The sequence below is a fragment of the Desarmillaria tabescens genome (assembly GCF_030435595.1).
Source record: "Desarmillaria tabescens strain CCBAS 213 chromosome Unknown EV420scaffold_63, whole genome shotgun sequence".
NCBI lineage: Eukaryota > Fungi > Basidiomycota > Agaricomycetes > Agaricales > Physalacriaceae > Desarmillaria > Desarmillaria tabescens.
This window is the reverse complement of record NW_026848362.1, coordinates 103978-120286: the sequence shown is the minus strand read 5'-3', so window position 1 is coordinate 120286 and position 16309 is coordinate 103978. Positions and strand designations below refer to the sequence as shown.

At 47.4% G+C, this 16309-nt stretch overlaps 6 protein-coding genes across 6 annotated transcripts; 3 read left to right on the top strand and 3 right to left on the bottom strand.

Moving 5' to 3' along the window:
* Positions 1 to 3: 3 nt before the first annotated feature.
* Positions 4 to 1209, bottom strand: EV420DRAFT_1649601 (uncharacterized protein; the record flags this gene model as incomplete). Its single annotated transcript, XM_060478334.1, has 4 exons — positions 4 to 525; positions 573 to 701; positions 756 to 936; positions 989 to 1209. 4 exons carry the CDS (start codon positions 1207 to 1209, stop codon positions 4 to 6), a joined length of 1053 nt encoding a protein of 350 aa, XP_060324400.1.
* Positions 1210 to 2081: 872 nt separating this feature from the next.
* On the top strand, positions 2082 to 6124 carry EV420DRAFT_1752253 (uncharacterized protein). The gene is made up of 13 exons (XM_060480399.1): positions 2082 to 2128; positions 2184 to 2592; positions 2652 to 2673; positions 2726 to 3087; positions 3139 to 3163; positions 3216 to 3351; positions 3400 to 3655; positions 3709 to 4318; positions 4370 to 4417; positions 4474 to 4790; positions 4847 to 4981; positions 5045 to 5874; positions 5928 to 6124. Exons 2-13 carry the CDS (start codon positions 2501 to 2503, stop codon positions 5975 to 5977), a joined length of 2883 nt encoding a protein of 960 aa, XP_060324399.1. The 5' UTR covers positions 2082 to 2128; positions 2184 to 2500; the 3' UTR covers positions 5978 to 6124.
* Positions 6125 to 6208: 84 nt separating this feature from the next.
* On the bottom strand, positions 6209 to 6850 carry EV420DRAFT_1074479 (hydrophobin). Its single transcript, XM_060465663.1, has 4 exons — positions 6609 to 6850; positions 6483 to 6553; positions 6341 to 6428; positions 6209 to 6288 (listed from the first exon to the last, which is right to left on the bottom strand). The coding sequence occupies exons 1-4, from the start codon at positions 6726 to 6728 to the stop codon at positions 6241 to 6243; spliced, it is 327 nt and encodes a 108-aa protein (XP_060324398.1). The 5' UTR covers positions 6729 to 6850; the 3' UTR covers positions 6209 to 6240.
* Positions 6851 to 8192: 1342 nt separating this feature from the next.
* Positions 8193 to 10122, top strand: EV420DRAFT_1074475 (uncharacterized protein). The gene is made up of 3 exons (XM_060465662.1): positions 8193 to 8309; positions 8369 to 9940; positions 9993 to 10122. The coding sequence occupies exons 1-2, from the start codon at positions 8291 to 8293 to the stop codon at positions 9937 to 9939; spliced, it is 1590 nt and encodes a 529-aa protein (XP_060324397.1). The 5' UTR covers positions 8193 to 8290; the 3' UTR covers position 9940; positions 9993 to 10122.
* A 726-nt stretch (positions 10123 to 10848) lies between these two features.
* Positions 10849 to 12439, top strand: EV420DRAFT_1074455 (uncharacterized protein). The gene is made up of 5 exons (XM_060465661.1): positions 10849 to 11286; positions 11336 to 11466; positions 11517 to 11699; positions 11750 to 11908; positions 11965 to 12439. The coding sequence occupies exons 1-5, from the start codon at positions 11001 to 11003 to the stop codon at positions 12256 to 12258; spliced, it is 1053 nt and encodes a 350-aa protein (XP_060324396.1). The 5' UTR covers positions 10849 to 11000; the 3' UTR covers positions 12259 to 12439.
* An 889-nt stretch (positions 12440 to 13328) lies between these two features.
* On the bottom strand, positions 13329 to 13997 carry EV420DRAFT_1578005 (hydrophobin 2). The gene is made up of 4 exons (XM_060474547.1): positions 13811 to 13997; positions 13682 to 13752; positions 13544 to 13631; positions 13329 to 13492 (listed from the first exon to the last, which is right to left on the bottom strand). The coding sequence occupies exons 1-4, from the start codon at positions 13940 to 13942 to the stop codon at positions 13445 to 13447; spliced, it is 339 nt and encodes a 112-aa protein (XP_060324395.1). The 5' UTR covers positions 13943 to 13997; the 3' UTR covers positions 13329 to 13444.
* Positions 13998 to 16309: the final 2312 nt, after the last annotated feature.

The following is a 16309-nucleotide window of genomic DNA, read 5'->3' as shown; positions in this document are numbered from 1 at the left end:
GACTTAATGGACATTTTGAAGCCAGGGACCCACCTTCTCCTGTGCCTCTTCCATGGCCTTCTGAGCAGAGGAATGCTGAGATATAGGATTACCAGCTGTGTTATAAGCGCTCAGATCCTGTAGCATCAAAAGGACATCAAACACGTCGACTTCGTCTTCCTGTTCGTTTCGTATGCTTTTCTGGACTTTGCTTTTGCGCTCAGCCTTTCGTTGATCAGAAATTGCCTTGCCACCAGGGTAGAATGAGTTCGTCCACATCGATCTGACCTGTGTCAAAAATTCATCTACAGGCCATGTCGTGATGAGCGCCGAAGCGTAGACCGCAGCGAATAAACATTGAGGTGGCCAGGTATCGAGCTGGCTAATAGGGGGGTATGCGGAGGGCCTGACCAGCTGAAATGCTGAGACGGAGATGCGCGGTTCTAGTTGTACTCTAGGTTCAGCAAAATCTTGCACGGTCCATCGAGCTTCATCGGGTGCAGTCCCTTGAACCACGTCGGTTGTCTTCATTATAAAGTTAGGCGTCTGCTTTGTAGTGAGCCCGAAGTTACATGACATGAACCAGTACATACCGGAAGAATGGCAACACTACGGCCAAGCACGATATGGAAGATCTTATTAACCAGCAAGCCAGTTCGTGGATCATCAATGCAAGTGACAACATCCCCACCGCCTCGTCGCTGTGTAAACCTTTCAATGTACTGAATATAGCATCAGTAAAAGAGAGAAATAAATTATTCCAGGGCGAGACATACTTCGCTTCCCTTGTTGTGTCCAATGAGATGCGCAGCTTCACAAACAAAAGGTGGGTCATCAACGGCGACGCAAGTTCCGTCGCGCTCGACAATCGATGTCCTGAAAGTAGACGACCGGTTCTCAGAAAGAGTGGTAACAGTTCCGTCTTCGAAATCGGGGTCGATAGGAATTATTGGACCACTGGTATGGAAGTAGAGTAAGGGTAGATTCGAAAGGCGCATCATAGTCAAACCCCGCTCGACCTAAGTCTGTAGAAGAAAACGACAGGCTGCCTTCAACACCCATAATGCAGTAGCCAGCATAGCACAACCATCTGTACGGTTTTGATAATAACTCGGTCAGTCTGTCTATGGGGATTTCGAGACAAGGCAGCCAAAATTCAGAAGCTGGGGCGTTATCAGGGCCGCGAAGAAGGACGTAGAGGCGTACGCATCGCTGTTCTGGAGTCGCCATGGGTGTTGAATATTGGAAAGGAGGATTCCAAGTGAAACAGAAAAAGAGCATGTGATATATATACCAATCTAAGACACCGACTTTGTATAGTTCTTCAACTTCAGAGAGAAAACAAGAACTGTACGGCAAGATGAGGATGATATATCCGGGCGTCAAAGTTTTTCAAATCAGACTCCTGAATAGCCCTCATATCACGACGCAAAAAAAATCGCTCTTCAGGCCACTATCAGGCTCCCTTTCAGGACCAAGGATCGCGATATCTAGAACAGTATGCACCAACGAAGACTCGGAACTCTGACTCCGATATGCTACTACGTCTGACGACTCTTGGCGTGTACATTGATTAATAGGCAGATCAGAGAACGAGGACAGGAGCGTTATATGTCCTCCAACGTAATAGCTGCTATGAGGCGCTGAGTGTTAACCATGAAACGAAAAGATAATAACTCGCCCGACCAATGCAAATACCGAGGTCGTGAGACGTCTAGGATGGTTTCAGGGAATAGTTAACAAGCATCCGCATCTTCTCCTCCGCTGCAGTCGCGCATTGTGTCTGTACATGAGAGGCCAGCACTCAGCTATTTTCGAAAATAATCAAACGCTTTTTCAGCAATGTTGGAGTCAGTAACCGTTGCACAAAAGTGTCCAGACTCGGATCCGGATTCGATGGACTGCGAGCGAGACTCTAACCAGTCGTTGGAAAAAAGGTGGGTTAAGCTTCATGGAGAATACTAGAGCTGAAAGAGAGAAGGAAAAGCCTACCTTTTCGTGCCGGTCAAAGAGAATGGTGGTGGTGGTAACCGACAGCAGTCCCGGCCCGATTGACCGGGAAACGGCAATTTTTTGAAATTCGTGTACAGCAGTCTGACTCCGATGAGCAACGAACATTTACGCATCACCGTGGATGCCGACTTCGAAGGTGCAGTGTCCCAGAAAAGATTCAAGAACAGCTACTAAAGCACACGTACTATTAGACAACAACGTGTACTGCCAGCCATGTGTCACGATATGCCAGCAATGCGGCAGAAATTTGCTTTTCCTCAAGTAACCCCAGTCTTTCTTCCTCTGAACTCTCTCACAAGCTTCGCGAGTCTTGTGAATTGCGGCGATCGCGCGTACACTACAAGCTCCTAGCGAGGCTTAGCGTGCCACCTGTTTGAAATTCGGTTTCTCCAGCTTTTGTTCGGGCATCAAAGAGCAATATATATTCGGCTGCATATGTCTCACTAACATCTTCTTTGTTTTCCGTTCCATAAAGTCCCGTGGAGTTCCCTGTTCGCCAACCATCACCATGGATCGCCTTGCCACTGCTAGCATCCCGGATTCACTAGCGAAATTAAAGGAGCAGGGAAATGAACTTTTCAGAGGAGGTAGCTTTCACGAGTAAGACCTGATGACATTCACTGAAAATGTGCGACGCTGATTATGAACTGTTCCGCTAGGGCCGCTAAATTGTATCGTCAAGTAAGATGCACTCCCGCCACAGATTTTTGGTGAACCTCACGTAGTTTACTAGGCACAGGAATTGTCATCTGAAGACCCTGTATACACGTCGAACCTCAGTGCTGCACTCTATGAACTAGGAGACTATCCTGGCGCTTTTGACGCGATTTGTCTGGCAGTAACAAAGTCCAATGCCGAATCCCCAGATTTCCTACAACGCTTATCAACACGGATGGCTAAATGCCTGCTGTACGGAACTGTCGACCATACTTTGGTATCCAAAAGAGCGTCCATCGTCGAGAAGTTGGAATCGAGTTACCACTCGAAAGAATGGAAGATGGTGCGGGCTGTAGAATACGAGGCTGATAGAAATGCAGCGGGTAGAGTGGCAGCTCGATCTAGACTCCTTGATCTGAATAAGCTCAAGTCGAATCTGTGAGTAACAATCCGTTCTTCTCTTACTGTATCTGACCTCTTACCTTACAGTAATCCGACGCCTGAATTCTTTAAGGTGTGTCCACTTCTCCACTCCCTTGCGTATCTGATACCAATATGGTTCATAGATAGGACACGATAGTCCGATGTCCATAATAGACAACTGGGGAGCTTCGTATACTCAAGACGTTCCGCTGTCGCTGAACCAGCTCTCTCCTTCCAAAATTTCGCAGTTGTCTTTCCTATTTGCCGGAGTTGGGGATGGTGAGTTCTTGTTGTCTTGATTCCTTCTCCACTTACTGATCGCAATAGCACGACATGTCTTTGGATCTCTCATAGGCTTGGGGCGAGCGTTCGCAGAAATTGGAAAGAATAAGCGAAAGAAATTCAGGGCGCATCTGACGCTGCTTGACATCCATCCGTCTGTATTGGCACGCGACCTGTGCTTCCTTATACTTCTTGACAACCTCGTGTCCGGAAAATACGACGAAAAAGAGCAAGTAGAAATCAAAGCGACACTTTTCTACTCGTACATTGGTATCGTTATGCCCGATTACTGCTACCAAAGGTACGTCAATTTTATACTTCTTGAGTACGAGGTAATCTTCATGGTTAATCCAGATTCCAAATGACCGTCGCGCAGCTCATCGAAAATCTCCAACGCGACCAGCCCAGGCTTCCTGTCTGGCTCCATGTAAATGCAAGTTCGATTCCGCGAATTGTTAACTCTCTTCGACACTGGTCCTCTGATCTTTCCCTCAAAACGTCTCGAGGAATGCTCGCAGTGCACCGCGTACCCACGCCATGTAAGGATATAATGGCGGACCCCACCATCCCTGACGAGTTCAAAGACAATTTGTTCGAATCCACGGCTCTCAGACATATTAATTACATCAAGGAAATCATGCCGGATGACGAGGTAATCGAGCTATTCCATTCTGATGACCTTGGAGAGTGTCCTCCGCCAAATCCACTGTTTTCCGAATTGCGATCAGCTTGGCTTGATGTGGGCCGGAAACAGCTTGCTTATGATGCGTATCTTGCTTTTCGTAAGTGGGATGTTGGTGTTACCCTTCGAGCGCATCGTGAGGAGGCCTGGTATGCACACACGCATGTCTTCTTACCTCCTGCTGTCCTACGAAAAGACCACCATTCACGATACGAACAACTCTGGAACGCTGTGCGAACCAATGCTCTAGCATCAGCTATTGACGCAAGGATACTTCGAGAAGTACGTCTGATTTTATGACCCTGGTGCGGTAGTTTTTGACTATTTTCCCAGGTGAAATATGATATCGACCGGACTTGGAAGCCTAATCTATCGCTCTTTGTAAGATTTCTCTCTACTATGAGTTCTTTTTCTGATATCTACGTGGATGGAATCAGGACCACGATTGGGATACCAGCAATGGTTTTGAATATCCAGTTACGAACATCAACCCTTTCAGCACCATTAAGTGCTTGGAGGAATACGTCACCTCCTACCATATACTCCAAGATGAAGCACTTGTCGATCGTCAGAGCCCATCTTTCTCAATTATGAAACTCTTTTTCGACAGTGTTGTCAAGTCGTTGCGTGATCTGCGAGGTCGGGTGCAACTTGAGGTTCTGCTAGGAGATGTCTGTTCCGAGCTCGAACGATCAACTAGTCGGCCGACTGATTTTCCTTCTCAGTTTACACGGCTTTGGCTAAGTAACATTCCGTGAGTCAAAATAACGTTAACGCGTCTCATTCGTGATATTCATTCTTCGGATTTAGTGATTACATTCAAGGACCTCTTGGAGCTATTATCTACGTCCTGTCGAAGGCCGACCCAACTCAGGATGCGGCTGTTGGCTTCAACTGCTTGTACAGATCAGGACTGTGGCCAAGCGGAGATTCGTATTGCTTCAAGTAAGTACTAGTTCCAATCAGACGTATGAACTGAGTTCGGTGTCTCATTGCAATTCTTCCTAGCTATACATCCTTGCGGATTGAAGAACTCCCTCGATTTCTTGGCTGCCGGGTAATTACCATGATCCCAACCTCGCATATCACCCTCGTTCCGCAAACACTTCCAAGACCCTTGCACGAGCTTGCTTCCAAAGCCGAGCTCGTCGTGTGGCTGACCATGGTTTTCATTTACACCATTCTTCCCGGATACTCGAGCCATATTCCCAGTGCCCGAGTCATTAACTCCGGCAATCTTGTGATGTTTGTTGACTTGCTTGTACATCTTCATCGGGTCGGGTTTCCACCGCATTGGCTGGGAGACTTCCTCGGAGCAGTACTCTCTAATTCTCTCGTAACCGATGTCGCGACGTACTCCGGAGAATGGCCTGTCCCGCTTGAAGAACAAGACAAACGTGTTCCGCAAAGAAAGGTCAACATCTATCCGTGGCTCGTTGATTTGGAAAGTATTCTCGCAGACGCGTATGAAGCGATCCCTTTCCACTTTGTTCGTCCGGCAGACTTTTCCCGCTGGTCCAGCGATATAGGCCTGTTCCAGCTTGATATTCCAGCGAATCCGATTATGGCCCAGGACAAATTGACTGGCGTCTTCTTGGTATTCTATAGTCGCACGTTCACCAAGTGCACTCATCATGATTTGACTTCTGAGATGCATGACATTTTTGAGGGGCGCAGGTCGGTCGATCATGACAAGAAATTCTACGTGCTCACTGCGACTGAGACGGTGGATGTGTACCATGAGGTGATCAGATGGCGTATGAGCAAGGCAAGAATGGCGAAGCTAAGGAAGGAGAAGTGGCAGGTGGCGGTGTATCGTTCGGATTTCCGGTCTATGTGTGAGTTGTTCTGACAATTGCTCCGATGAAACTGTTCTCATGCGATGACGCAGTAGTTGGTCCTTACGTTGTCGACAAATCATTCGACGTAGTAGACAAGTAACGTTTCGGTGGTCTGAAGTGCTTATCCTTTGTATGGCAGAGAATTCTACCCATTTCCTTTGCCCCTCATTGTCGTTGAAGCTTCAGGTTTATGGCATGGCTCAACTCTCGGGACTGAGGTCCAGAAGGACACAGAAAATCCGCATACTCGATGGCAAATTCCTAAGTCCTATTAATATCTCGATCCAGATATTTGTATAGTACATAAATATTGAAGATCATATTGCCACAATCGCTCCAATTCACGCCAAATTCTTTAGTCCCTTAGAGAGCAATATTGATGGGGTTGCACCCAAGAGCAATGAGACCATTCTGTTAGTAAAAGCGTTAGCTTAGATTCGACTTAAATGACAATAATACTGACGAAGCTGTTGTTCTGGCAGCAAACAACCTGATTGGAGCACTGAGTGGTGCCGAGACCAATAGCAGTTATTGGGCTGCAAGTGAGACCACTACAAAGATGTATTTAGCCATGCACCACGACATTTTCAGGAGACATTACCTACACATTACCAGTAAGGCTACCAAGGGCGATTCCGAGGAGACCCAAAAGGCTTTGAATAGGGTCGGAGGTGGCCTATTTTTCGTGTTTAGCCTATTTTTCCAATGCTCGTGAACGACGATAAACTCACGCTCTGAACGGACGAGCAGCACTGCGCGGTGCCAGAGGCGCAAGTCGTACCATCTCGGGGAATGGCAGTGGCGGTCGCAAGGAGAGGCAAAGCCAGGAGAGTAAAAGACGGGAGACGCATTGTGAACTAGGAGAGAGCTGTACAACTGTGCGGGTTGTTCGACTTGATGATACCAGTAAATTCATCTCCATTTTATAGAATTTGGGCCTCTTTGCTATCCCCGAGTGCAGAAGTCATCTGGACACCGACTGCAAGCGATAATAGCTTGTCCAGACAGCTGCGCGACTGACCAGAACGAGGAATGTGTACGTTTGGCATGAATTATGCCCTTGATGACTGTTTCTTAGTGGAAATGCCGTACCGCGATGACCTATGTGCCTGAGGAGGCGCTGCAAGGAAGCTCGTATCAGTCACTAATTTACGGCGAAAACCTTCCCCGACGTACTTGGCCATTGTCTTGAGTTTATGCATTGATAACGATTGGCGTATATTTCAGGGCAGACTTTCCGGTTATCCCATGAAGAAATGCCGCCGCCGTGATCGCATTGACTGGACGCCGCGTTTACATTCCAACAAGAATCGCAATTGGGATCAGAAGATTCGAAAGTGCAGCCCCCTTTTTCGTGGCATGTTACTCGCCTATTTCTTCAGAGCAGAGAAGGCGATCTCTTCCGTGTTGATGAATCTTCCCGGCTTTGCAAACACACTGTCAAATTATACCGGAAGCAATTGTCGGTACACCCTGATCTGCTCAGCTCCCTAGAAGTGACGTACATTTTAGATATGCATTTGGAATATCGGTGTCACCGATTAATGCAAATCTCTATATGAAAGTGCACACTCCGGGCGACCATACTAGTGGACATTTGAGACTTCTATGTGTTGGTGTCGATAGGACCTACGAGGAGACACATCACTTTGTAAGGATGTACGGTGAACGCTACTTACCTCATGTCGGACGTTCCCCTGGCCAGGTCCGACTCATTGGCAGGCGCAACGCAGACCGTAATAATGCCATTGAACACACCCACTGGTGAGTCGTCCTTCTGATGGCTTGTAAAGTTAGCATGACAACAGGTACGCTGCCTCATATGGCACATGTAGTATTCCTTTTTGACAGTGCCGGAATTTTCAGGACCCAATATCAACCCAATACCGCCACGGGGTGACCGAACGAGACACGAATCGAAATTATGCCTACGCGCACTGTAGTGTGCAGGAAGAAGCATGGAAACCTACAGATAGAATCTGAAGTAAACGTGTTCCCAAGACTTGTACCGCCTGAGCATGGAAAACCTATAATAAGATGATGTACGAATAGCGGTCCTGTTATTGTCCTATTCGGCCCTTGGTAGTAGACGGCGGCATGGTTAACACAACAGATAAATGTAAATAATCATAAAGTACTTAACTTCATGAATTCTATGCGCCGATAGTTTGGCATTGCGGCTACGTGTTCCTTGTCAAGTGGAGAACGCAAGTGGAAGGGGCCGCGGTAAGAGACAGTACTGCTAGTACTTAGTTAACAGTGTTCGTCACGAGGTCCAACCGCAACCGCGTGAGAAACTGCCAATTTCAATTTCAATTTCCAACTCCAACTTCAACTTCAACTTCACCGCAGACGCAGCAAAATTTGGTATCCTCGGATCTGAGGCTATTGGAATCACGACTTGGAGTACAGAATGAAAAGCACTTTTAAAGGTACATTTATTCTTAAAGAAATTCGTGTAAAGTTGATATCAAATGACCAATGCGGTTAGACGACGACGTGTATAGCTGGCCATCGACAATCATTTGCCATAAATGCAGCAGGAGTTTACCTTCTTCTAAAGATCCTACTCTCTCGTCTTCTGAGCTCTTTCAGAGGCTTCACGAGGGATATTCGCCTGCTGAGTCGGAACTAAAATCAATTTCCGGTGTTCACTCACAGATAGTCAAGGAAGTCGTCGCTTACGACGTTGAAATATTGCGACTCCTACAGACTCTAGAGAATTTGCACAGAGACCGTGACAGGCTCAGGACCTACGCCGATCATTATGGCACCCTCATATCGCCAGTACGACGACTGCCTTACGACGTCTTACTGCAAATATTCAGAGAAGTTTGCCGAAAGCAATACAACATCCATGCACCTCAAATGTCCCTGCGTCTTGGGCTAGTTTGCAAGCACTGGCGTGCCATTACCCTCGATTCGCCCAGCTTATGGTCAACCATCACCATTCCCTTGAACTTCTTTCCGTGGTCTCGATGGAGCGCTCGCGACAAGATCGTTCAAATTCAGCTGCTCCGTTCTGAACAGATACCCCTAACTCTTGAATTTCTTACTCTCGATGTCGACGACCATGATCATGCCTTCAATTCCATCGTTCAAAGTCTTCACGGACAGCGGCATCGTATTCGTCAAGTCGAATGTTCCCTCAGCGCATTGCCGCTACTCCAGAGTGACATGCTGGAAGCGGCAGAGGACATGGTTATCATGGGCCATTCATGTACTGAACCCCTCAACCATTACACCCTCCATGTCCCCAACCTCCGATCCCTGACAATCGGTGATCACGTTCCGCTCAGGCGCGTCGATATCCCACAACATCTGCATACGCTCAACCTCGTATTAAGACGCAAGGACTTCATCTCTGTCCTGGATAGTCTACCTGGAATGTGCAAGCTGCGTTACCTTACCATCGAAGCGCGAGGCACGTGGCACTCAAATAGGAATGTGAATCCTATTTGTTTGAATACAGTCACGTCCCTCACTTTGCGCAGCCTACATCCCAGCAATGACAACACCTCGTACTTTCTTAGATCCATTCATGTTCCTGCTTTGTCCCATTTTACTATCGTTGGTGGAAGCTTACAACTGGACGCTATCAAGTCTCTACTTGAACGGTCTAGCCCGCCCTTAAAAAGCCTCGAGATCATGACCAACGTCAATACGGTCCCTGTGGATCTCCCCAAATTTATGGCTATCCTGCAGGCAGTGCCGGGTTTGACAACGTTAGCGATCCACGAGCAAAGATCAAATGTCGCTGTTACAGCATCGCTTTTGAGGGAGTTGGTTTTTGATGGTGATCACGAGCCCCTTCTTCCGAAACTTGAGCATCTCGAGCTCGTTTCGGGTACGCCGTGGACGGACGTGGAAAAAACTATCATGCACCTGATCCAGTCCCGGCATGGAGGTTGTACTAGTTATCGTGGTAGGAGAACCGATGCACCTCTCAAGTCTGTCATGTTGAACTGGCAGGTCCTATGCACGAAACCGGTCTTTCAAGAAATGAGACGCACGGGGCTACAAATATGGGAAATACTTCCGATGCAACGTATTATTCGCTGAGGTACGGAGACTTGGACGCATCAACAGTGTTGAAGGCTAATGTTCAACTATAGAATGGTCTTTTTGCAAGCCGGGGCGGCGGGTTGCTCCTGGCCATGGCAAACATTCCTAGGAGTAAAATACGAGTAAAATACAAGCAATGTGTTATGTGTACGTCTATGGGATTGAAATGACATTCTTCGCTTTGATTATTTGCATAACTTTTCTCGACTTGGTGATTAAATCGCCACAGTAGCTTTGGGAGCATGGATAATCCGTTGCTCCTTCAGACGTTCGTTTATGTCGCACAATAGTCCCCCTAGCAAGCTTTTGGAGATGATATGAAGTTGACGTACCAACTGATAGCTATTTTTCTGCTCTGATTTTCAGATCTGAGTATACCACTCTCCTTAGCAGGTCCTGGTCCTGCCACACATTGGCATCACATTTCTTCATTGGCTTTAGCGGCCGACATAGAACAGCCCGACGGTACAACATTCGTTACGTCTGTCTTATCCCAATGGTAATGTGTTCACCTTTCGAGCTGCTTCATTGACGATGACGAAACCAGGAAGGTAAATGAAAGTCTCATCGATAGAATACCCTATCCAGGAGCGTAGGTTCGGGGTAAGAGATGAAGACAGGCGTTATAACAATGCAGGGGAGATTACATTGACAAAGTCTGAAAGCTAGAGTCAGGGTGATCCCCTGATACCAGAGAAGCCTGGTAACCGTGATAGCGAGAATGGTCCCATCCGACCCTCCTTATCGATTCTACCACAGATAATGAATCTGGGACAGCAGAATAACAGATGTACTGGGCCTCTGGACCTTACATAGAGTTCTGCAGCAAACTTTGCCTTGCGGCCGGGCCGAGTTGCCGGGATCAGACTCGGCAAGAACTCGGACCGACTGAGAACAGGTCCGATACTTCCTTTTTCCTTCCCACCTAACCGCGTTACTGGAACTGTGGTCAGCGAACCGACGAGCTTGGCGTCAAGCTCATCAGCGAGCGCGAGTACAGCCTCGAGTGGTGATAGTAGGAGCCTGAGCGCCAGCTCGACGGCTACCGAGTCTCCATCATGGTTCAAGTTGCTGCTGCACTCCCTCCTGTTACAAGCGTAACTATGCTGGATGGACTGGATGGGAATTATATCAGTGCATATGAAGCTTGTCTCGAGTTTGAAAAGTCGGCCCCAGCCGACAGCGATGCATTGATTCACGCAAGGATACTGGGCTACTTGATTATCCATTCCCCTTCTCGCACTGTGCTTCATGAAGTCGTCAAGGCGATACAGTCATGTGCAGGGGATTATTCGGAGCTGTCTCAACTCGGACAGATTTTCATCGACTATTTCATTCGTCCCTGTAAGTTCCCCATCACTGTGCAATAAGCGTAGCCTTGATATGCTCTTAGTCAAGAAGTTCAAAGGTCGGACACCCGCGTCCTCGGATGATTCATCGCGCCAGTCATCAGATAAACTCAAGAGAGATTTGAGGTCTAGAATTCAGGAAGCACCGAAAACGCATAGAGAGGCAAAGGATCTCGTGAGTGGCGACGTGCAATGCTACTCTCGCTGAGAACTCACACTCTCTAGGCTCTCGTCCGAGACGGGTTTCGGTGTGTAGTGACCGGCAAGTACCACCGGGACGCGCTTTCCGAGGTTTCGGCTTCCCCCGAGGAGATTCGGGCAGCAGGTGTGGTGCACACGCAATGTGCACACATTGGGCCGGAAACAACCTATTTTGACATGATCGACCAAGACTCCAGCAACAAGAAGGTGCGCGGTCGCCTGTTTTTCTACACTGTTGATGACCTTATTCTTGCCAGCTCGACTACGCCGCTTCAGTGTTGGCAGTTTTGAAGGGTTTCGGCTATGATGTTGAGCAAGTCAATGGGACAAAAGTACATTCTCTTTACAATGTCATAACAATGGAATCCAATGTCCACGACTGGTTTAGCCGCTTGGAAATCTGGTTCGAGCAGACAGTGCGCATTACGCCAATACTTTACCTGGAGGTCCTACTGATTCCACTACCACCCAGAAAGTCTCAAACCGTTACAGGATACGATCTATTGAGGCCTTTTACCGGTTGCCGATGGAGGTAACGTTCACTACTCCAGATAACGAGAGTCTTCCCGTCCCATCCGAGACACTCCTCGGCCTGCATGCTACTTGTGCCAAGGTCGCGAATTTTTCTGGGGCGGCCGAACACATTGATAAGCTTGACTGTGGTGTCGAAGACTCGGGTGTCCTAGCATATGATGGAAGTTCGGCAGAGGTATTGAGTAGCGCCCTCTTGAATCGCATGAATCAAGTTATTGGCGTTCGGACCTAAAACGTCGGGGGAGATGTATGAGCGTTCTGCAAGGTTATACACGTGGTGGAAAACCTGAGGTCTTCCATGTCTTCTGGATCCCTTGATGGTCCTTTTCCTCTCCATCTCTTGATCATGACCACCTTCCGACTCGCCTCCTTGTCCTTCGAGAAACACAGTGCGTGCCCCAGGAACTCAAAGTTGGCATCTATCCGTATTCCGAAATCTTCTTTCCCAGCAAGCTTCCCTCCCTCCTCGTCCTCATTGTCAGGTGAAATCATATGCCTCTGCTTACGGTTTCCCTCAACTTTGACTGGCTGCCCAGTCGACGACAAGATTACTGCTTGACGACCAGGAGGAACATAAACTTGTTGGAACCGGGTCATGTACCTCCACGCCACGTACTCAATACGACATGTCCCCGTATATAGATGCAAGGCTGTACATTTCTGCGGTCTCTCTTACCTACTCTATAGTCTCTTAGATGCTTGTAGATACTTAGTTTGTTTAAACCGCGCCTATACTCACGCAGTCTGATAATTTCTGTCCGCTGTTCAACTGTGCGTTTCGGTCGCCTAAAACATCCAAGTCTGTGCGCCTGGTTGAAAATTTATTGATATTTTTATTCAAAGACTATCGTGGGACTGGTGATGAGAGACATTGCCTAAATCCATAAAGGTAGATTGAGGCGCGCATTGCCATTTACGTTCTCTAGAGTTAGGAATCAGAAAGGGTCACAATCATGTGATCCGTGACGAAGCGCGTTAGGCTGCAGCCACGTCCAAGTTTGCGACTTCGATCAGGTGCCGACATAGGTTCGTAGGACGGTACATTCAAAGACTCTGCGACACGCGTCTGATATTTGAGTGCTCATACTTTTTCTTATAGAACTTCAGCCCTATCGATTTCTCGATTTGTACATACGATTACACTCAGTAGCAAATTCAAACCGTTACCGAGCATGCGGGGAAACCCATGTTAAAAATCAATATTGATGGAGGTGCATCCCAGAGCAACACAACAGTACCGTTGTGTTCATGCATAGATACTAAGTGTCCGATGAACTTCAAGGGCCTCATGAGATGTTGTATGTGACATATTCGTTCCTTGTTCAGCACTATTGATTTCTCGATCTGTCTACTTGTACAACTGATGAATACAATGTCGCTGATACGTTGCCATTTCCGAGCACTTGTGAAACATTCCCTTAGAGGCCAATGTTGATAGGGGTGCAGCCCAGAGCAATAACACCGTTCTGTTTGTGAATATATAAGTACAAAATTGATTTCCGCAGCAAATTACTCACGAAGTTGTTGTTGTCACAGCAGACAACTTGGTTGGAGCACTGGGTGCTACCGAGCCCAAGGACGGTAATAGGGCTGCAGGTAAGACCACTATGAAAGGATTTAGCCGTCAAATACACACTCAAGTGGCGAAAACCTACACATTAGCGGTGACGCTGCCGATAGGGATTCCGAGGGAACCCAAAAGGTTCTGAACGATGGAAGAGGTGGGCTATAACAGTAGTTCATTCAGCTTCCCGCGATGAGCCGTGTTTCGGCAGTTGACTCACGCTCTGAGTAGAAGCGCAGCACTGCGCGGTACCAGTGGCACTGCACGCCGCTCCGTCGGAACGGGGAAGGACGGTGGCGGTCGCAAGGATAGGCAAAGCCAGGAGAGTAAAAGTCGAGATACGAGCAAACATTGTGAACTGAGATTAAGCTGTACAACTGTGAGGGTTGTTCGACTTGGTCATACCTAGTAAATCCACCTCTCCTTTATAGGTTTTAGCCCTCTCAACTATCCCCGAGTACGGTGATCATTTGGCCATGGCGCGCAAGCAATAATGAATTACCCGACAGCTGCTAAAGTGTGAGTGGCTAATGGGCACTTGACGTTTGCCGGGTAGACTGGTCGTAATAGTATGGTATTCATGATGTGGCGCTGGGCGGAAGCGAACATCAGTCATAAAATGGTGCCTTTCGCGGCGCAAAAACGTACTAAGCTATTGTCTTGAAGTTCAGATTTCCATATGGATCATATAACCGTACCCCCTAAGATTTTTTGTGAAGAAACAATTTGATTGTAAGGTTCACCGTCGCACCCTCATCTTGATAGTTTCGTTTTCCAGTTGAGACTAATCACCGCAGCCCTGAGTACCGTGACGAGACTACCAGACTTGTTCCCTTGTTCATTTTCTACTTCGTTATTTCACTGGCATATCTTTCCCTTGTAGATATGCTCGGTCCGTGATGTGCTGGCCGCTCCTACACCATCCAATGGCTAACGCCTATTCCCTCCGATCGGAAGCAATTACAAAATCAAGCACCCTGATCTGCCACTTAAATGAAATATAACGTACATTATGAAAATTCTAGGGGACACCAGTCATTTGTGGGGTTCCCTGATAGTTGAAGTGGTGGTGGCATTGGAGGCCTGGCTTGAAACATGAACTCATTAGTATGACAGTCTGGTGACGACCAGACCCCAAGGCCAACCAGGGAAGGAAGGAAGGTTATCCCATGTGCAATACTTACCTGGTGCCGGATGTTAGTCTGGCCGGGTTTGACCCAGGTGTAAGAAGCATCGCACACGATGCAAGCCGTAATACTGACGATAAATTTTCCAATGGTGGCTGATTCCTGTAGTGCTTTGAAAGAGCGCTTGTCTATGGTGACAGATCAGTAATAATACTTCGTTATGATCGGAGACTTAACAACTTTTCGTGAATGGCCGAACCTTGCAGGAAATCTACGATGTTCCTAGCACAGGATTGGAAGTAGAGGTCTCTTGTTCAAACAAGAGTTGCGAGGCACAGAAATGAAAGGAATAGTGTTCTTATACTCTGCTTGATGAAATCATGCCTGAACCATATGCCTCTAGAAAGAACTCCTTCGAGAGTAGAACGGAAAGGGTCGCAGTAACATCACTTTGACAGGATACATCGCCGTTCGGTGTCTCAGAAATGTCAAGGATAGAAGAGATCGGGATGAGGAAAGGCGATGAGGACTCTCGTAACACGCAAATATTCCTGATCAGCCCTCTCCAAAGTCTGATGGAAGGATTATCCAACAAGTTTCTGTGAAAGCATGATCTCGTCCTTTTCCAGCTTCAAGAGAAAGACGAAGCGAACACAACATCGAGTGGGCCCACCTGTCGGAGTATCCAATTGAATAATCCTAAGAAACACAGCCCGTGACAAACCACGCGCCATAAAGAACAAAAGGATATGTTCCCGGTCAAATGGGGAGGTATAGCGCTTGCCAAAGGGAGCTCTTTCTCCTTATTCACATAAGACAGTACGTGAAAGGAGCGTCAGGCAGAAGCCTGTGACCATATAACTGTCCTTCTCTGAAGCTCCGGAACATAACATCAGAGCAACATGATAAACAAGTCGGTCGCCGTCGGTCAATGTGCATTTTCGGCTGCTTTGGAATCGCCGTCACGGTAGTAATGCTCAGAGCTGTATTCCACCAGAGAATGAAAGAGTGGCGTCTACGCGGCTATCCTCGACACTTATCCGTGTACGCGTCACAGGAAAGACATCCAGCCCTAGGCGGTAAAAGCGAGGCAGTGGAACAACCAACGGATAGCAGTAAGGAAGCTTCTCGAGTAGAAGGATGTCTTCAAATTGATGAGGATAAGTAGCCAATATTTCCGAAAAATATTCTAGCATAGTGACGTTTCCTTGGGGGTATCCATCTAGAAAGAGTACATTTTTAGAAATATGGTCTTGAAACCACGAAAATAAAGATACCGAGCCTGTTTGTTGTAGGTATAAAGCTTCTTTGTTCCCCTAGACTATAGACCGTCACAACGTACACTAGTAATCGTCAAAATTTTTATCAGTAGGTTGTTGTAGAAATTTGAACTTTGAAGGAAAACCTTGGCAGTGCTTATCAGAATCAAATTACAGAAAATATGACTATGACACACAATAAGGCCTTGACGAAAGTTATTCTCCTTGAACGGTCATCGAGTATTCAAAAAACCAGACTCGGGATGTCGTCCTTTAACGGATTTTCTGGACACATGGGCTATGGCCTGATTGGGTCCATGGTGCTTGGGTATT